Here is a 22,089-nt window from a genome sequence, read left to right as displayed (position 1 = left end):
GTTAAACTTAAAGCTGCTTTTTTTCCTGCTGACAAAACACTTGACACAGACAAACTAACATGTATTAAAGGTCAGTAATAATAAATGGCCAGAACTCTGTTAATATCAGAAATATCTAACACACCAACTCACAAGACCTGAAGACAACTGAAGACTGAATTACTCTGGATTAGTTACCCGAAGACTGGCCTTCATTGACTCAAAACTACTTACCTGAAGAGTGTTCTGTTCATTTAACAGTGAAATCTATTGATTATACATTTAAGACAGCTCAAGATAGCAGGTATGAGGATGAAGTTTCCAAACCCGGGTCTGGAAGACCGCATTCCCTCTCATGCTGAGCTGGAGAAGATAGAGGTAGAGGAGGCTGGAGAAAGACCGAAATGGGACAACAAAGCCCAGTACATGCTCACCTGTGTGGGCTTCTGTGTGGGACTGGGAAACGTCTGGAGGTTCCCTTACCTGTGTCAGAGCCACGGAGGAGGTGAGACTGAAATGAGCAATCTTTCAGAGTTTATTATGTTGCGTTATTATTGTTACCTGTAAAGATATAAAAATAACATAGACATAAAGTTGGAGATATCACCGTTTTTTTCGTTTTCAGCTGATATGCCCAAAATAGACGTCATTAAATAACCTGCAATGACAGGATTTGTCAATTAACATAATACTTCAGATATCACAGATTTGAGGTAAAAGCTAAATACACCTCAACAATAAATCTTAAAAAGTTAAACAGGAGAATTTTTAAATCTTTTGAAAAAGAAAAATATAAGAAGACATCAATATGTTTGGATACCGATAGCAATAAAATTGAAGAAATCTTCAAACATGTTCAGAAGTTGTTGTTTTTTACTACAAGTGAGACAAAAACTTAAAAAGTATCATGCAATATCCGTGAATAAGGACATAATTAACATAATAAACATCATAATTAGGACTGTCATCCAATTAAATTCTTTAATGAAATTACATGATATGCCAATTAATCGAATTAATCGCAATTAATCGCATACCAATATTTACTGCGAAAGGCCCTGAAGTAAAGATAATTTCAAAAATAATTATAATACATAAATATTATAATTCAGTATAATATTATAATTTGTTTTGTAAACAAAAGTCGAGCTTTCTTTGATCGCAAAAGCGCGTCTGTGAAATGGTGCATTCAAGTCACGTCGGAATAATCATATTTACGAGTTAATATTCCAAGTTCAATAAAGTTAAGCTCAATCGACAGCATCTGTGGCATAATATTGATTACCACAAATATTAATTTGGGTGTGTTGATTTAAGAATCATGGCGGAAACAAAATGTAATTGTTAATAATTCAGTTTTACTTGTGGATTTTGACCGTGCAGTTCAGTTTTTGACCGCCCACTTTTTCAGCCGTCTGGGTTCCGGAAATATTTCTCCCATTTATTTCTTCCATAGACTTTTAATAAAATCCTTCATAAAAGAGTTGTGAACCATGAACCAAACCAACCAGCTCCGAGGAGAATCACAACATCACGAAATTTGTTTTGAGGTAAAAAAGTATTTGAAAATCGGACATAAAGACAAAGATACAAGACTGTGTACTTACCGTCTTTCATGAGGGCACGGACTACAGTCCCATGAAGCATTGCATAGGATATAATTGAAAAAAAACAATGAGAATATATAAAACTATTGATTTTAGGTTGTTGATTATAAGTATAGACACAATATATTTTACACTTATTGCTAAATATTCTGATATGTACAAATATAGAAGCAGTTTAAGGGTGAAGGGAGACCGACTCGATTACGTCATTCACAGTGCATCATGGGAGCACGCGATCACTCAGAGGCACGTTTCGTGGGTTTCGTTGGACGCGGTTCTCTGATTAGTGGATCTGTCTCTGCTTTACCATGGGTGATGTAGTTGTTTTCCATGAATTCTGCTATCAAGTGTGATTTTTAAACAATGAAGTTTAAGAAGAAGAGGGTGATGCCATGCAAGGAGCAGATGTGTGAGCGACGAGCTCTGCGCACTTTGCTGAATTTTCGATTATTCTCATGTTATAATTTGGAGAAATTTGATACACCCAGTTACACATTTGTCCTTTGTTGCAAAACATGGCAAAGAAGTCAAAATCCTCGGGCTCTGGAGATATTAAAATACACTTACGTGTTCAGGATGAAAGCCCCGACAGGCCTACAGACCGGGGACTCGATTTGGATAGCGCGGCGGGAGAGGAGATCCAGCGTCAGTTGTCCAACATGTCGATGATGTTGACGAAGATTCTTGCTGACTTGGAGGATCTCGCTGTAATACGTCGATCGATTACGGCGATGAAAATAAAATTCTCTGAGTTAGCTACAAGAGCGACTGATGTTGAAAAAAGAATCGATTTTCTGGAATCTTCGGAGAGGGAATTAACCGCTAATCTGCCCGTGACCAAAGTTGATTTGGAACATCTCCTTGAAAAGCTTGAAGATCTTGAGAATAGAAACCGCAGGAATAACGTTCGAATTGTTGGAATTCCTGAGCATGAGGGGGGCAGAGATATGGTGAAATTCCTGGACGAGCTTTTCCTGATTCTGCTCAACATAACAGGCCACAAGCTGGAAATCCAGTGCCGGCTCACAGATCTGCTGACGGAGACAGGCCCAGATCGATTCTGGCCAGATTTCTGAGATCATTCGATAAAGATCTTGTGTTGCGCCAGGCGAGGAGCATAGGGAAGCTTTCTTGGAAGAACTATAATGTTTTCTTGTTCCCGGACTTTGCGAGTTCGACAAGAGAGAAACGCGATCGGTTCAAGGAATGTAAGAAACTCTTACATCAGAAAAAGATCTCGTTTGCTCTGATGTTTCCAGCCAAACTGAGAATAGAAACGAAGGTCGGTCGCAAAGTATTCACATGTCCAAATCTGACAATGTCTTTTATAGAATCAATGGCTGAGTAAACCATTGGATGTTTCTCATGTGAGTGGGCCTTACTCGCTGTACTAACTCTTGAGGAAGCTGGGCGACATTTTGGGTTTTTTGCATTGGCTCCGCTGAGCGGCTGGAACTTGTTTTGTGAATAAAACTTTTCCTTAAAGAAACTTTTACATTGATGGAAGATTACATTTGCATTGAAGTTCCCGGCCAGTTTGAGAGTGGACACTACAGATGACCGCAAAATATCTACATGCTCGCACAAAGGATGTCTTTTATAAAGTTGACGGATTGTGTAAGTCATGGTATATACATTTATGTGGCCTCCGAGTGAATTGACTCGACCATCCGGGGAACCGGGATGCCGGTTTTGTTTCCTTTTGTGTTGGCTCCGCCTAGCGGCTGGAGCATGTTCTATTGAATAACACTCATTTGGAACAGCTGTGGATTAATCTGTTCGTTCTTCGTGCTTATTCCTCCTGCTGGCTGTAGTTTGTTTTGAGTTTTTTTTTACGGGACAATGGAATGAATACGTCATCTGCTGAACTCATAACAGCTGGCTCACTGAACATTCGTTTGTCTGTCCGAGGAATCTGATCGGTTTTATAACAGCTGGAATTTGTTTTGTGGAAGATCACCCCTTTGAGACAGTTCTGTGAATTAATCTACATGTCCTTTGTGTTCATTCTTCCTATTGACTGGGTTTATTTCACAAAGTATTTTCTGTTATGTAATTTTGCCTCACAATTTGTCGTGGGGGCTCTCGTGGGCGTTCATGGACCTTTTGAGTTTAGAGGGATTGTTGCCGGTTGGCGCTGTCGTGCGCGGGGTTAATGCGCACGTTTTTCTTTTTTCTGTTTGTTTTGTTCAGGGGGATGTTCGGGGGTTGATTGTTTTACTAATGGGGAATGTGGTCTGTATAATTTTGTTTTTCACACACAATTTATTTTTTTTATTATATCAATATATCAAATGTTAATATGAGTGTACTATCTCTTTCCACATGGAACGTAAATGGGTTGGGGCACCCCATAAAAAGAGGGAAGGTTATTTCTTTCCTTAAACGCAAGAAATATGATATAGTGTTTCTTCAAGAAACACATCTCTCCCCGCAGGAAGCTGAAAAATTTGGGAAGATATGGGGTGGACATGTTTTCTTCAGTGTTGGCTCAAGTAAGAGCAAGGGAGTCATTATATTGATTAATAAACATCTACAATTCAAATTTCTCAAACAGATTAAAGATAAATTAGGAAGAGTAATTATTGTTTTAGCTGAAATTCAAGGGCAAAGTCTGATTTTGGCTAATATTTACGCACCTAACGTTGATGATCAGGGCTTTTTTTATAGATCTTGAAGGGATGTTGCAAACCGCTGGCACCCCTCATGATATAATATTGGGAGGAGACTTTAATCTTTTGATGGATTCAGTCCTTGATCATAGTGAAGCTAAAGTGTGTAAACCTCCTAGAGCAACATTGACGCTTCACAGGATGTGTAAAAATCTTGGTCTTTCGGATATTTGGAGACTTCTGAACCCGTCCGGTAGGGACTATACATTTTTTTCATCAGTCCATAAGATTTATTCTAGAATAAATTTTTTTTTATTTTTTTATATCCAAATCCCTCATTTCATCTGTTGTTGATTGCTCAATTGGAAATATCTTAGTCTCGGATCACGCCCTGGTGAGTTTAGAGGTGATGCCACATATAGAGAAAAGAAATCATATAGTTGGCGCCTTAATGTATCCCTTTTGCAAAATTATGATTTCCAACAAATGTTAAAGACTGAAATCAGTGTTTATATGGAGACCAACTGGTCCTCAGTATCCTCTGTGGGCGTGGCTTGGGAGGCACTTAAGGCGGTTCTTAGGGGTCGGATCATACAGTATGCCTCATTCATCAAAAAATCCAAAGCACGAGAACTTGTGGAGTTGGAAGAAAATATTAAAAGTGCCGAGGCAGAGCTGAAGCGCCGTATGTCATCTGATGGCCTCAGAGAATTGACCCGATTGAAATATAGATATAATACTATTCTGTCACAAAAAGTGGAGTTTTGGTTATTCAGGGCAAGACAGTCATACTTTGAGTCGGGTGACAAAGCAGGGAGGTTTTTGGCTAGATATATAAAGCAGAGAGAGTCTTTTTCTACCATTCCCTCAGTGAAATCTGCTGGTGGTGAAATATTTACCTCGGCCATTGATATTAATAATGCCTTTAAAGAATTCTATATTGATCTTTATAGTTCCACGTCTTCATCTACTGATGAAGATATTAGAAACTTTGTGGAACCATTAGAACTTCCTAAATCTTCCTAAACTTACTAAATACTCTTGATTCTGAGATAACCTTGGAGGAGCTTAACGAGGTAATTAAGTCCCTACCTACTGGCAAGGCTCCGGGGCCAGATGGTTTTGCCGCAGAATTTTTTAGATCCTATGCTACAGAACTGGCCCCACTTTTGTTAGAAGTTTATACTGAATCATTAAAGAAGGGAAAACTTCCTCCAACCATGACACAAGCCCGGATCAATCTGATTCTTAAAAAGGACAAAGATCCAAGCGAGTGTAAAAGTTACCGTCCAATTTTCCTGATCCAACTAGATGTAAAAATATTGTCAAAAATTTTGGCTAACCGATTAAGTAAGGTTATGACATCTCTTATACATATAGATCAGGTGGGATTTATTCGGGGCCGCAGCTCTTCTGATAACATCAGGCGTCTCATTAATATCATGTGGTCAGTGGCGAATGATCAATCCCCGGTCGCTGCCATTTCACTTGATGCTGAAAAGGCATTTGATATGGTAGAATGGGATTATCTTTTTAAGATTTTGGAAATGTACGGGTTCGGGAGTACATTTATTGGTTGGATTAAGTTACTTTATAAACACCCTGTAGCAGCGATACAAACAAATGGATTAATTTCAGATTATTTTACTCTGGACAGGGGAACACGGCAGGGTTGCCCTCTTTCCCCATTATTGTTCTGTCTTGCCCTGGAACCATTAGCAGCCGCGATAAGAAAGGAGGATGATTTTCCAGGGGTGACAGCGGGAGGTGTGGCGCATAAGCTTCTGCTTTATGCAGATGATATTTTATTATTTGTCTCTGAACCAAATAATAGGATTCAGGATACAAAGTCAATTGGTCTAAATCCGAAGCTTTGGTGCTGACAGCATACTGCCCAGAAACGGCTTTCCAGCCGGGTGCCTTCCAGTGGCACAAACAGGGCATTAAGTATTTGGGGATATTATTCCCAGCAAATTTGTCTGATTTAGTTAGTGTTAATTTTGACCCTTTAATTAAAAGGTTTTTGAGCGATGTGGACAGGTGGGCTTCATTACATTTATCGATGATTGGGAAGGTTAATGTTATTAAAATGAATTGTATTCCAAAATTCAACTACCTGCTTCAGTCTCTCCCTGTAGATGTCCCCCTCTCTTATTTCAAGCAATTTGATAGCATAGCGAAGTCCTTCATTTGGAATGGTGAGCGTCCCAGGTTAAATTTCAATAAGTTACATAGGCCAATTGACAAAGGTGGGCTAGGCCTACCCAAGATTTTGTTTTATTATTATGCGTTCAGTCTTAGACATTTGGCTCATTGGTCACTTCCACCTGAGAGGGCCCCTCCCTGGTTTTGTATTGAAAAGGAAGTTCTTGCCCCTATATCGCCACTGCAAAGCCTTTCGATCAAACTAGCCGGAGAGGTTAAGTCGCACCCCGTTATTTTGCATTTGCACTCGATATGGACAAAAGTGTCCAGAGTGTTTAATTCTGATATTTATTTAAACGTAGCCTCGAGCATATGGCAGAACCCTAAACTATGTATTAATAAGTCCCATTTTTGTTGGTCAGATTGGATTGATGGGGGGGGGGGGGGGGGGTAATGCACTTGGTGACCTATATGAGGGTGGAGTATTGAGACCTTTTGAAAATTTGGTTCAACATTTTGGCATTCCCAGATCTCAGTTTTATAAGTATTTACAGCTTCGCCACCTACTCTGCACTATTTTTGGGAGTGGCACACACCCCCCTAAAGCGGCAGGTGCTTTGGGAGAGGTGATTGCTGCTTTTGGAAAAGGCCATGAAGCATCAGTGTATTACTCCCTACTAATTCAGAGTCTGGGGGATGGAGCCTTGACTTCTCTCAAGAGAGTATGGGGAAAAGATTTGAATTTGGTATTGGAGGATGGAGTGTGGACTAAGATTCTTAAAAATGTCAAGTCTGTATCTAGAGATGCAAGGGTTCGCCTTATGCAATTTAAGATTTTACATAGATTTTATTGGACCCCCTCTAGATTATATAGGCTTGGTCTTAAAGACACACCCACTTGCTGGCGATGCCAGTCAGAAGTTGGAGACACTACCCATGTCTTTTGGGGGTGTGTTAAGATCCAGGAGTTTTGGTTGAGGGTTCAGAGGTATTTGTACGACGTTTTGAACACTCAGGTTTTGCTTTGTCCCAGACTCTGTATTTTGGGAGATGGAGCGGTCATGCATTTAGGGGACAATCATATAAAAAACTGGGTTATGACCAGTCTCATGATCGGCAGGCAAGTAATTTTAAGGGGCTGGAAGTCAAGTGGAGTACCCTCTTTTTCGGAGTGGTGTGTGGAAATGGGGAGGGTAGCTGCATTTGAAGAGGCGGTAAGTAGAAGGCTGGGGTTGAGGGACTTATTTGCTAAAAAACGGGGCAAATATTTAGTTTTTTGGGGGGAGTCTCGGGGAGGGGATGTGGAGAGTGTAGTTTAATGATGTATGTTTATTATTTTATTTATTTGTGTATATTTGTGTGTATATATATATATATATTTTTTTTTTTTTTTTGGATTGTGTGTGTGTTATGTGGGACCACAGGGGTGTTCGTTAGGGGTCAGGGTGGGATTGTATTAGTTGGGTTTAAATGTAAAATGTTGATTCATTATAAATGTGTTGAGTTTTTTTCACTGTCATGCACATGAATCAATAAAAATGTTAATTACAAAAACAAAAAAAAACAATGAAGTTTAACAGATGGATGGCTTCAACAGAGGCATATACCATCGATGAACAACCTCAGAGCTCACGGTAAGTTATCGCTGAAAATCAATTAGTCTATGGGATAAATTAACAGGATTTTTACTTCCAGAACCACACTGTTGTTCTCTATAACAATAAAACCCTGCAGAAAATAAGACTCATTTAGCTGATTTATGCAGTGAAAAGCATTCCCATCATTATGTGGTTGCACAAGAATTATAAAATAGGTAGATAAAGCATTAATTACACACCTAATGTGTGGCTTTGCTCTTCATTTTGATGCATTGGTGCTAAAAAATGCTTTATGAATTCGCTAGTATGTGAAAAGGAGAGATAGAAATATATAATGGCAAAATGGGTCAGTTCTCACGTCACATCATAGTACGAAGTTCCCAGGAGGGCAGAAGCTCAACAGCCTGCTTGCGGGTTTGATGAGGTGTGTTGTCTGTGCAGCTGGAGTTGTGCTGACTGCCCCCTACTGCATCAAGCTTGAATTGCTCCAATGGCAGAAACATTCCTCATTACGGAATATACATACAGGTCGGGGGCATGATTCATTGCGTTATTTTTTTTAACGTGTAGAATTAATCACACAAAATTAACCCTTTAAGCTCTGAAGGTGTTTTTTTTAAGATTTCCTGTTTCAGTGGCATAGCCAAAATGTAACACTTATAACTCGACAAAAAACAAAAAAAAAAACAAAAACAAAAACAAGGAGGGTCAAGTGTTTGGTATCATTGTAAATAAAACTTCTCACATTTTTAATGATATAGATTATGATTCATTTTGAGACTCTCAGCCTAAGAAACTGCTGAAATTCACAAAAGAATTGAGTCAAAAATTTACTTTTTTTCTTATTTTTCTGATTTGACATTATATATCTCTGGGTGTAAATAAGGTGGCTCAGAAAAACTGCTTTTGTTTTGTTCGCAATCATGTCAACTGCAACTGAGAAAACATTTGTGTTGTTACGACAAACAAGTCAAAAGATAGCATTACAAAAATAATTTATCATAGTGTCCAAAAACGGCTCCAAGGGTCCAAAAGCCTCTCCAAACCAATAAAACATAACTGTACAAAAGAACTAATTACACATGCAAAAACAACAATGACTAAAGGTTGGCATAGCATGCAGACATGATTTTAGTAATGAGATTTCACTGAATGGGTTTCATTCTGTGCCATCTGAGTCATCATTGAGTCTGTGTCATGTATTTGGCACCATCTCCTGGTGGTCATATGTAACATTGTGCTTCATGTGGATTATATAATGATCTTTGCATCCAATTACCTTGTGTGTGGGCTTGTTTGAAAGATAATCATCACCTCTAAGTAATGATATGTGACATTTTATGTTCCATTTATGTTTCATGAAGTTATAAGTGAAAACACCGCATATAAGCAACACCAGCATACATGTCAAAGACATATACTTACCTATTACTTACTATATTAATAAGACCTTAATATGATAAATATGAATCTGAATGATCTGATCTAAAGGTGAAAGGGTTGTATGGCTTATCAATTGTTTCAGGAGCATTCATGATTCCCTTTCTGATTCTTCTGGTTCTGGAGGGAATTCCTCTACTGCATCTGGAGTTTGCCATCGGACAGAGACTGAGAAAGGGCAGTGTGGGCGTCTGGACTTCCATCAGTCCGTATCTCACTGGAGTTGGTCAGTCACACTGCAAAAACAAGACAATTCAGTGTAAAAATAATGATTTACAACTGATTAGTTCATTTACTGATTAGTTCTGGTTCCTAAGGTATCGCCTCCATGTTGGTTTCTTTCATGGTTGGGATGTACTACAACACCATCATGGCCTGGGCTATGTGGTACTTCTTCAACTCACTTCAGGATCCACTGCCATGGAGTCAATGTCCAGTCAATGCCAACAGGACAGGTATCTGAAGTTCAAACTTGACATGAAGTCCAAATGGACATTTACTTTGTGGGATTGCAAATTTAAGTGTCACTATTAGATCAAGTGGTCTACTGTCTTTCATATAACATCACATGAAAAACTAAAGTGATGCACATTGTATTGGGCTTTTAAGGTATTTGGTATCGTCTGTGAGATTATCTCCCAATGACCGTTTCCTGTTTGTCCGCTTGACCGAGAGTGTATGTGTATCAAGACATGTTTAGCATGCTAACTAGGTCTAGCCCCTTTTTGCCCGTGATGGCTCTAGGTGCCCCAGCCCTATTCTGTGAATTGGTTGCCATTGTTCTAGATTCAATTTGCCATAGGTGTGAACCCTTCCTTATTTCTATTATAATGAAGTTGTCTGAGTGATATACTAATGCTAATTGGATTAGGGCTAGTAGAATTCAGAGTCTTCACCCACTGGATGCTTTAGTTTCACCTAAATGCTTTGTAACCACCTGGAAGTACTGCCCTGTGAATACCTATAAAATAATGTATGCCTCCCTAAGTTAGACTTGATGACTGCAGCACGAGACAGCACCTTCTGATGTGTAGACTGATGCTCCTGATTTTCTACAATAAAGAATCCTGCTGAAGCTTTATCCGAGTCTCCTGGTCCTCTCTGAGAGTTTCCAACAACTTTCATTATACACGTTCCTAATGTTATTATGTACGATTCATCATTGTTTGTCTTCATAATATTTCATCAAATATAAAAAGAACATATTCCCTCACAATTATTTTGGGTTCCCTCACAATACCTGGTTTAATAACAATAACAATATTTTATCCATGATAGTAAATACAGAAAAAAAATATAACTGCACAACTCAAAATGTAAGCTTATTTAAAAATTATTTAATAAATAAGCTTGCATTTTGAGTTGTGCAGTTATATTTTTTCTGAAAATGGGTAATTGACAAATTAAGTTGTCAGAGGTGATAAAAATGTGAAATATTTTAAAACACGTCAAGTTCGTAGAAATGTAATTTTTGAGTTCATGTTGTTTTTACACATTTTTGAAAAACATTTATAGCATTTAAAAAAATTGATTTTATTAAAAAATAAAAGGTGTTAAAATAGTTGATTGAATACATGAGAGTGTATGCAAATTAGTCATGAATTTCAAAACAGCTTTCAAACATATTTTTCAAGATGATATCATACATTTTAAGTCAAGAATATCAAGAAGTTTTCTCATGGTTACACCACATGACCTGAATCAAATGTGCATTTTCATAAAATGTCAAAATATTGATTTTTAATGATATGACTAAATAAATTTTCATTTTTAAACTTCACACAGAGTCTTGCAGGTCTAAAGACATCTTCTCTATTTTATGATTTTTGTCACATGACAATAAAATCGCTGCCTATATGTTGGTTATGACACATGACTTTGATTTGGTGGACAAAAGTTTTTCAAATATGTATCATATTTTTAAAATAGTTTCTTTGCTTATTTTCTTAAGAAATAATAATAAAAGACTATTCAGCACAAATGCCAACATTTATTTTTTTCAAGAATTTCAGCTTTTAATGAGACTGATTTTTTTTTTTTTTTTCTGTCTCCGGACGGTTGCACCACATGAGATTTTTGACTTTAAGCCAGAAAAAAATATAAAAATGACTTTGAACTCAGAAATTGAAAACATGTTCATCATAGAAGAGGCATATTTCAGTAATTGCTTTGTGTGATTTGCACAAAACAATTTACAAACGTTTATTTCAGTGTCTTTTCAAACCATGATAATAAAACCATTGTAATAATACAGGAAAACCATATCTATGGAAATAAAATCATTTATGCTTCCAAAAAAACAGAACATTGTGAACATTGTTAAAACATGGTTACTACAGTTTTAAAATAGTAACATCATGGTTAATTTGTGGTAAGAACTATAGTTACCACAATATTACTATAGTAAAACCATAGTTAAACTATGGTATTTGCATTAGTAAAACCATAATACAAAATAATGATTTTTACTAACATAATTTTCGTTTTTCCTGTATTATCACTACGAATTTAAAATGTTTTCAAAAAGTTAAAATATGACTACTGTAGTAAAACCATGGTAAAATGCAAAACTATTGCGAGGGCACCCAAAATGTATTGCGAGGGAACGCAAAACTATTGCGAGGGAACGTAAAACTATTGCAAGGGAACTTAAAACTTTTGCGAGGGAACACAAAACTATTGCGAGGGAACGTAAAACTATTGCGAGGGCGCGCAAAACTATTGCGAGGGCACGCAAAACTTATTGCGAAGGAATGCAAAACTATGCGAGGGAACGTAAAACTATTGCGAGGGCACGCAAAACTATTGCGAGGGAACGTAAAACTATTGCGAGGGCACGCAAAACTATTGCGAGGGAACGCAAAACTATTGTGAGGGCACGCAAAACGTATTGTGAGGGAACACAAAACTATTGCGAGGGCACGCAAAACTATTGCGAGGGAAAGTAAAACTATTGCGAGGGAACGCAAAACTATTGCGAGGGCATCCAAAATTATTGCGAGGGCATCCAAAACTATTGCGAGGGCACGCAAAACTATTGCGAGGGAAAGTAAAACTATTGCGAGGGCACGCAAAACTATTGCGAGGGAACGCAAAACTATTGCGAGGGCATCCAAAACTAATGGGAGGGTACGCAAAACTTTTTGCAAGAGAACGCAAAACTATTGCGAGGGAATGAAAAACTATTGCGAGGGAATGCAAAACCATTGCGAGGGCATGCAAAACTAGTGGGAAGTTACGCAAAACTTTTTGCAAGAGAACGCAAAACTATTGCGAGGGCACGCAAAACTTATTGCGAGGGAACGCAAAACTTATTGCAAGAGAACGCAAAACTATTGCGAGGGAACGCAAAACTATTGCGAGGGCATGCAAAACGAATGGGAGGGTATGCAAATTTTTTTGCAAGAGAACGCAAAACTATTGCGAGGGAACGCAAAACTATTGCGATGGGCATGCAAAACTAATGGGAAGGTACGCAAAACGTTTTGCAAGAGAACACAAAACTATTGCGAGGGAACCTAAAACTATTGCAAAGGAATGCAAAACTATTGCGAGGGCACGCAAAACTATTGCGAGGGAACGTAAAACTATTGCGAGGGCACTCAAAACTATTGTGAGGGCACGCAAAACTTATTGCGAGGGAACGCAAAACTATTGCGAGGGCACACAAAACTATTGCGAGGGCACACAAAACTATTGCTAGGGCACGCAAAACTTATTGCAAGGGAACGCAAAACTATTGCTAGGGCACACAAAACTTATTGCAAGGGAACGCAAAACTATTGCTAGGGAACGCAAAACTATTGCGAGGGCACTCAAAACTATTACGAGGGCACGCAAAACTTATTGCGAGGGAACGCAAAACTATTGCGAGGGCACGCAAAACTATTGCTAGGGAACGCAAAACTATTGCGAGGGCACTCAAAACTATTGCTAGGGCACGCAAAACTATTGCGAGGGCACGCAAAACTATTGCGAGGGCATGCAAAACTTATTGCTAGGGAACGCAAAACTATTGCGAGGGCACTCAAAACTATTGCGAGGGCATGCAAAACTTATTGCGAGGGAACGCAAAACTATTGCGAGGGCACACAAAACTATTGCGAGGGCACACAAAACTATTGCTAGGGCACGCAAAACTTATTGCAAGGGAACGCAAAACTATTGCTAGGGCACACAAAACTTATTGCAAGGGAACGCAAAACTATTGCTAGGGAACGCAAAACTATTGCGAGGGCACTCAAAACTATTACGAGGGCACGCAAAACTTATTGCGAGGGAACGCAAAACTATTGCGAGGGCACGCAAAACTATTGCTAGGGAACGCAAAACTATTGCGAGGGCACTCAAAACTATTGCGAGGGCATGCAAAACTTATTGCGAGGGAACGCAAAACTATTGCGAGGGCACACAAAACTATTGCTAGGGCACGCAAAACTTATTGCAAGGGAACGCAAAACTATTGCTAGGGAACGCAAAACTATTGCTAGGGAACGCAAAACTATTGCGAGGGCACTCAAAACTATTGCGAGGGCATGCAAAACTTATTGCGAGGGAACGCAAAACTATTGCGAGGGCACACAAAACTATTGCTAGGGCACGCAAAACTTATTGCTAGGGAACGCAAAACTATTGCGAGGGCACTCAAAACTATTGCGAGGGCATGCAAAACTTATTGCGAGGGAACGCAAAACTATTGCGAGGGCACACAAAACTATTGCTAGGGCACGCAAAACTATTGCGAGGGCACGCAAAACTATTGCGAGGGCATGCAAAACTTATTGCGAGGGAACGCAAAACTATTGCGAGGGCACACAAAACTATTGCTAGGGCACGCAAAACTTATTGCAAGGGAACGCAAAACTATTGCTAGGGAACGCAAAACTATTGCTAGGGAACGCAAAACTATTGCGAGGGCACTCAAAACTATTGCGAGGGCATGCAAAACTTATTGCGAGGGAACGCAAAACTATTGCGAGGGCACACAAAACTATTGCTAGGGCACGCAAAACTTATTGCTAGGGAACGCAAAACTATTGCTAGGGAACGCAAAACTATTGCGAGGGCACTCAAAACTATTACGAGGGCACGCAAAACTTATTGCGAGGGAACGCAAAACTATTACGAGGGCACGCAAAACTTATTGCGAGGGAACGCAAAACTATTGCGAGGGCACACAAAACTATTGCTAGGGCACACAAAACTATTGCTAGGGCATGCAAAACTTATTGCAAGGGAATGCAAAACTAATGGGAGGGTACGCAAAACTTTTTGCAAGAGAACGCAAAACTATTGCGAGGGAACATAAAACTTTTGTGAGGGAACGCAAAACTATTGCGAGGGAACATAAAACTTTTGAAAGGGAACGCAAAACTATTGTGAGGGAACATAAAACTTTTGCGAGGGAACGCAAAACTTATTGCGAGGGAACAAAACTATTGTGAGGGCACACAAATCTATTGCGAGGGAACGCAAAACTTATTGCGAGGGCATGCAAAACTAATGTGAGGGTACACAAAACTTTTTGTAAGGGAACGCGAAACTATTGCAAGCGAATAAACTTACTGTTAAGGCACGCAAAACCTTTTCAGAAAAAAGGGGCTCTGTAGTTTATTGTAGCAAAACCATGGTTAATTTTCTTCAGGGATGGATAAAGGTATTCCAAAAAATTCAAAGGAAAGCAAACTATTGTGAGGGAAGGCAAAATTATTTCAGAAAATAAATTCCCTTCCTGTCCTCTAGGGGCCTTCATACAACGGCCAGTTTTCACCATCTAATTAGTTTCCAAATGATGAAATCAAGTCCCACCCAAAAAAAAATTCTCATTGAACATTTTGTTTAACTCGGAAATACTGTATGTTTATATATACGTTAATACACATAACGGAAGTAAATCCAGTTTTCGAATGCTGTTTCATGGTGACTTCAATGTTTGAGGTCGTATTATCATATGTTGAGTGTCTCCACCTCTAGGCCTGGAGTCAGAATGTGCTCGCAGCTCTCCAGTGGATTATTTCTGGTACAGAGAGACTTTGAACAGCTCGGCTGCGATCGAGGACTCTGGTGGACTGCAGTGGTGGCTGGTGATGTGTTTGCTTTGTGCTTGGACTGTGCTGTATGTCTGCTGTATTAGAGGCATCGAAACAACAGGAAAGGTGATAACAAACTAGCCCATAACATATTCAACATTATAATGTCAACATTGAAATATCATGTAAGTCTAACAATTTCTCGTAATCTTTCTAGGCTGTGTACATAACATCTACATTACCCTATGTGGTTCTCAGCATCTTCCTGATAAGAGCTTTGACTCTTAAAGGTTCTCTGAATGGAATAAAGTTTCTCTTCACTCCAGATGTACGTTTACCAGCTAAAACTTTGTGGATGTGTTCCTTTACTATACACATGGAGCTCTGATGTATCTGCTTACCTGTTTTAAGGTGAATGAGCTAATAAAACCGACAACCTGGCTAGATGCAGGAGCTCAGGTGCTGTTCTCCTTTTCTCTGGCTTTCGGTGGTCTCATCTCCTTCTCCAGTTACAACTCAGTCCAGTAAGTTTAACTCAGAATGAAAGCAGATTAATCACCAAATATTGCAGCTGACTTCTGGTCAGTTGGAAAGATTGATTACTTTTAACATATTTTAACCAAAAAAACAAAACTTTATTTTCCATCAGCAATAACTGTGAGAAGGATGCTGTCACCATCTCTGTTATAAATGGTCTCACATCTGTCTACTCTGCAACTGTGATTTATTCCATCATCGGCTTCAGGGCCACTGAGAAATATGATGACTGTCTTGAAAGGTATGTTTCTTATGCACATATCTGGGGAAGTTCTGGTTCCTATAGCTCAACTGGTAAAGCATGGCACCCACAACACCAAGATCATGGGTTCAATTCCCAGAAAACACACAAACTGATCAAATGTATACTTTGAATGCACTATAAGTCTCTGTCGATAAAAACGTCTGCCAAATTCATAAATGTAAAAATCTCATAAAACCTGTCAAGAATATGTCTGGGTTGTATACCACCCCAGAATTTTTTGTTTTTTATATAAATAAATTATATTTTAAAGAATGTTGCTTTAAATAAAATGCAAACTGTTTATGCAAAAAAAAAAATAATAATAATAATAATAATAATAATTTTAATAATAAAATAAATAATAAAAAATAAATAATTATAATAATTATTTTATATATATATATATATATATATATATATATATATATGATATATATATATTATACATATTAGTAAATTGTAAAATATTTATACAACTGATCATTTGTAGTACTGCCTGAAAAATCATCTGGATAATTAAAGTTATGTCTTTCAACAACAAATTAATGTATAATAGTAATGTGAATCTATGAGAATCCACATTGAGAATAATGGAAATTGTATACAGTATATATATATCTTCTTAGTAAAAAAATTTACTTAATTGTCATAGTCACAATGCAAAAAAACATAATGTATAATTTTCTCAATAAAAATATTATTTTGGATTTTTTGTTGATTTGGGGCGAAATATGACCTGGACATGTTTTTGTGAGATTTATCCAACTTTAATATATATATTTACAGCAACCAAATTACATAAAATCTTTGTTTATTATTTTATAATTATATGTATCATTTATAAACTATCACTTGAGGAATAGTTTACCCTAAAATTATTATTATTATTATTATTATTTTAATTTTTTTTTTTAATTTTACTCGCCCTCATTTTGTTACAAACTGGTATGAACATTTTCGGCCACACTTTATTTGACAGTGTTAATAATACTATGTATTTGCATAAGTAATTACTGTTTATTACTAATCAACTACTTGTATTTGCTGTGTTATTACTTTGTAGAGCTGCTTGTACTTACATATTGTTATTTTTATTACTATAGTAATTAATAATAGCATCAAGCAAAACATATGTGTGACACAAACTCTGTAAAATAAAGTGTTGCACAATTTTCTTATGTGGAACAAAAAAGGAAAAAATTATAATTATTCCAGTCTATCTTTGCAATAAAATGGCAGCTGATAGTGCCTCACTTTGAAGCTTAAAAAAGGACCTAAAGGTATCATAAAAGTAGTCTATGTGATTTGTGCATCAAATTTCAAGTCTTCGTCAGGAATACAGTACGTTTTGGTAAAAAAAAAAAAAAAAAAACAACACGAAAATTAAGTCTGTTGCACGTTTATGAGCACTTTGAGAGAAGCTCGTTCACAGTAACATGCGTGCTCATGGGAGAACTTGTGTTGTTTTTAGCGCTAATGCATTGAGGGTGAGCAAATTGACAGAATTTCCATTTTTGGGTGAACTATTCCTTTAAAAGTGTGTATTAGTTAAAAACAGCACATTCTTAAGGCCCGAGTATACTTCGTTTTTCTGCGTTCCGGATCGCAGCGTGCCTGGTCGAATGGGTTGCCTTTCAAAGTATACTCTTTTGACCACAAGCAAAGACAAACGTGTTCTACGCATGCGCACTACGACTGCTGATGCTTATAGACAATGACTGTCCGTGTGTCAATCTAGGTCGTACGTGACAGTCCGCGCAGACCGTGCTGATGACGTAATTTGTGTCACGCATAATGTGCTCGGAGCAATCAGCAACACGGACAACCGAAGTATACTTTGGCCTTTATAGAAATATCCTGACATTGGTGAATGCGTTTGATCTACCTGAGGGAAACATCACAGAGAGCAACTATAGCAAAGTTCTTCAGAATTTAAACAGCACGGCGCCAGAAGTCATTTGGGAACTCAACCTGAAGACCTGTGACATGCAGACGTTCCTCAGCGAGGTACTAACACAATAGAAATGTAAATTTCAATCTTCAGAATCTCAGGTATGGTTTTGTCCGCTTTGTTTTTGGGCACAATGATTTTCTTGTGAGGTTGAAAAGAGCCCACAAGCAAGTATTCCTGTTTGTGCCATTTACAGGGAGTTGAGGGAACAGGTCTGGCCTTCATCGTCTTCACTGAGGCCATCACCAAGATGCCTGTCTCTCCTCTTTGGGCAGTGCTCTTCTTCATCATGCTCTTCTGCCTCGGACTGTCCACCATGTTCGGCAACATAGAGGGTGTGGTGGTACCGCTCCAAGACCTGAACATCCTCCCTAAAAAATGGCCTAAAGAAGTGCTCACTGGTAAGCAGATCAACCACATCGATGGCTTCTGGAGTCCACAGGAGTCATTGGAGTTCTTGAGCTTTCTCCATCCATGTGTTTCAGGTCTTACATGTCTGGTTTCCTTCTTGATGGCACTCATATTCGTCCAGTCCTCTGGTAACTACTGGTTGGCTCTATTTGATGGGTTTGCTGGATCCATTCCTTTGCTGGTAATCGCCCTCTGCGAGATTATTGCTGTTGTTTACATCTACGGTATTGACAGGTAGGAGTCAGACTACCCTTAAAAATGTGCTGAAGTGTCAGATCTAGCAAATATCTTCAAGCACTGAAAAGAAGGATGACACTGCCATTCTCCTTTTTATCTTCTAGGTTTAACAAAGACATTGAGTTCATGGTGGGTCACAATCCCAACATCTTCTGGCAGGTTTCATGGCGGTTTCTCAGTCCTGTCATCATCCTTGTCATTCTGATCTTCTTCTTTGTCACAACGGTTAGGAAACAGCTGACCTACAGTGTCTGGGACCCTCAATCGGTACACCTCAACCCCTTTCAAATACATTTCTTCAGTCAGACGACAGCAGAAAGCTTAGTTTTTTCACCTGTCGTTATGTCTCTCACACTCTTTTGACCGCAAATCTGTACAGATGCATTCAAAGCATCTGCACTTCGAGTGCTTTGTCATACTTCAAGTACTCCAACTGGCCTGCAGATGACTGCCCATGCACAGATGCAGCTTGATCTCATGAAAACTACATGACTGGCGATATTTTTGCAAAATGACATTACATGGTTCATTACACACATCACGGTAGTTTCGAGGTGAAATGTCCACTGTGGGGCGCTAAAAGCGAGTTAAATATTCGTCCAAACAGAGGTTTTTAAGGTTAATGCTCTATTGAGTTTTAAATCAACAAAACTGATCTCCCTCCCTTAAACCTTAAACCTAAACCTAACCGATAGTGTCAGAAAATGCAAATGTGAGATGAAAAACACAAGCACGTCATTTTGTGACGCTTCTATGACACTTTGCTTGCTCTTCAGGACTCGTACCACGGATCTTCGTCCCAGACAATTTGACCACACTTGAACAAGACTATAAATGTAGTTGGTTATGTAATGCAAACTTTAAAATAAGTCATGCGCTATAGTAAATGTGTTTAGATGTCATAAGATAACATTGTGTGAGGAACAGGGCAAAAAGAATGTGTTTATGAAGTGATAATCTGCCATTTTACTCGTAATTTGTGTGAACATGAATGAAAGTTATTGTTGTTGTAGCGCCTCTAGTGTTCATTTCACCAGGAAACTGATGCAATATGAATAATGAGCAACATAAAATTCATTTTGCAAAAATTTAGGTAATGTGATTCTAAGAGACCAGGTTGCACGGATGACATGCAGCGGTTATAAAACAGGGTGCATGGTCCCACTGTGCACAAGACGTTTATTATTCATAACCTATATGAAATGTTGGATTTAGACTATGAATGAAACCTGACAAGATTAGCCACTGTTCCAAGTGCAAAGTAACAACTAACCATCCATTTCTATCTGACTGCAGATCAAATTTCCCACACTTACAGAGGTGACGTATCCTGATTGGATAAACGGCATCATCTTCATACTAGCTGGGGTTCCAAGTCTGGCCATTCCTGGAGTTGGCATCTTTAAGTTTATATGGAAAAGCTGTCGTTCAGGAGAAAAGGAAAACAAAGAAGAGACTGTCATTTCTGAAAAAGTGCAAATAAGTGTGAACACATCAAAGTAGTAACAAAACTTTATTCCATGTGGAACACTGAGAAAGTGACCAAATGTGTGATGTGGATGGTGAAACACAGTGTATTAAGTAATGAATGATGTATAGTAAGCCAGTTGTTATTGCAAAGGACTCTTGTATCACCCTGAATGGGATTTTTTTGTGATAACAACCAGCTGGCTGTACATTATTCAGCTTATTACACAGCTACAAATCCAATGTACAAATAAATGGACATAAAGCATTGATTTGCGTTGAAATTGTGTAATTACATTATGTGAGAAGAAAGCAATTGCTGAACAGCTGAATTCTACCTCAAATTGCATTGGGAGTTCTGTTGGTGTTTATTTAGTTTAGTCTGACTGCTCATTATCCAGCTTATTACAAGACCACGTGTGAAATAAATAAATCAATGGACTTGAAACATAAATTTGAATTTAAATGATTTTATTAGCTTACTTGTAGACATCGCACAGTGATCTGAGAAGAAGGAAAGGTGACTCACAATACCTGGATGACCGGCTGACTTAATCTGCAGTGCGGTTGTCACTAAGAAATATCAGACCACTAGATGGCACTATTGTGCTATCATATTCATACTGTATAATGTCATCAGGCAATATTAATATTAAGGTGAAAAAAAACTAGTACAATTATTTGATCTACTGTACAATGCCTGTTACAGGTGCCATTCTGTGTTCTACACATTATCAAGGCTATAGCTACAGTATTTTCCATAGGGATATAGATATACAGCACATCAACAGCAGATGCAATATTGTTTGAACACATTCTGTATTTTATTCATCAATATACTGTTATTTCTGCAGTACACACTGGTTTATGATGACTAAGGAACAGGTCTTTATTAAGAACATTATGTCTCTTATTTTTATCAGTGCTAAATTAATTATTATCAGATTCATGATATGTTACACTCTGTGGACAGAGAGGGAGGGGCTCTTTATGGTGGATAATAGGGGTACACCACCAGGAAACTACATTTAACGATTTACTACACACATTAGACTGCTGTTCCAAAAATATAGTTTCCTTAACCAGATCTAGAGGAGCCTCCATTGTTGATCTGAAAAAGATAAAGGCGAATACTTGTTCCAGTAGGGGGGATGACTTCTGATGGATTTAATCAGTCCAATTGAAGGTGCCATGACACTGGGATATCACGTCAGACCTTATACACAGTAGTGCCATCTTTAATGTTTGACATGAATGGAAACCAGGCTTTGAGGCATATTTACAGTCTCTTCCATCCAGGGCAAGGTAATCTGGCCCCCCTGACTGTATATTGCTCTGGGCTCCTTTCCTATTAAAAAATACACTTTAGAATTTTTTGTGGGGCCCCCTGTACCTTTGGGCCACTAGAATTGTTACCACCTTTCACCCCACTAGCTACGGCCCTGCTTTCATCTAGCTACAAGGTCACATCATGTCATCTACTCACAGTCACCAGCAGGGCGTGCTAACAGATTCTGCTGATAGTGAGTAACAGCTGTAATGACTGATGTGAACTTAAAAGATAGTACTGTTCAACACGTCAAACTTGCTCTATTTTATATACATGATGATGGTTACAATCAGTATAGAAATACTGTATATCTTAGGTGTAAATTAATTTTTGCAAATAACAATAAAAAAAAAAACAATAAAAGAAAACACTGAAGCAGAAGATCTAAAAACTTAATTCCAGAAGATCAGTGGTTTTCAAACTGAGGCGGAGATTGTTTAGCAGAGATGGGCCACTTCTGTTTAAATGAATGGGAGAAATTGGAACGCCCATCCAAGAAGCT

General features: G+C 38.3%; 1 protein-coding gene across 1 annotated transcript; it reads left to right on the top strand.

Moving 5' to 3' along the window:
* The first annotated feature begins 285 nt into the window (after positions 1-285).
* Positions 286-20,527, top strand: LOC127425098 (sodium-dependent neutral amino acid transporter B(0)AT1-like). The gene is made up of 12 exons (XM_051670750.1): positions 286-484; positions 9,467-9,607; positions 9,699-9,836; positions 15,355-15,536; positions 15,628-15,738; positions 15,822-15,934; positions 16,060-16,188; positions 18,042-18,198; positions 18,339-18,543; positions 18,628-18,787; positions 18,895-19,057; positions 20,087-20,527. The coding sequence occupies exons 1-12, from the start codon at positions 286-288 to the stop codon at positions 20,291-20,293; spliced, it is 1,905 nt and encodes a 634-aa protein (XP_051526710.1). The 3' UTR covers positions 20,294-20,527.
* Positions 20,528-22,089: the final 1,562 nt, after the last annotated feature.

This window comes from Myxocyprinus asiaticus, chromosome 34 (assembly GCF_019703515.2).
Source record: "Myxocyprinus asiaticus isolate MX2 ecotype Aquarium Trade chromosome 34, UBuf_Myxa_2, whole genome shotgun sequence".
NCBI lineage: Eukaryota > Metazoa > Chordata > Actinopteri > Cypriniformes > Catostomidae > Myxocyprinus > Myxocyprinus asiaticus.
This window is presented reverse-complemented; position numbering and strand designations above follow the sequence as displayed.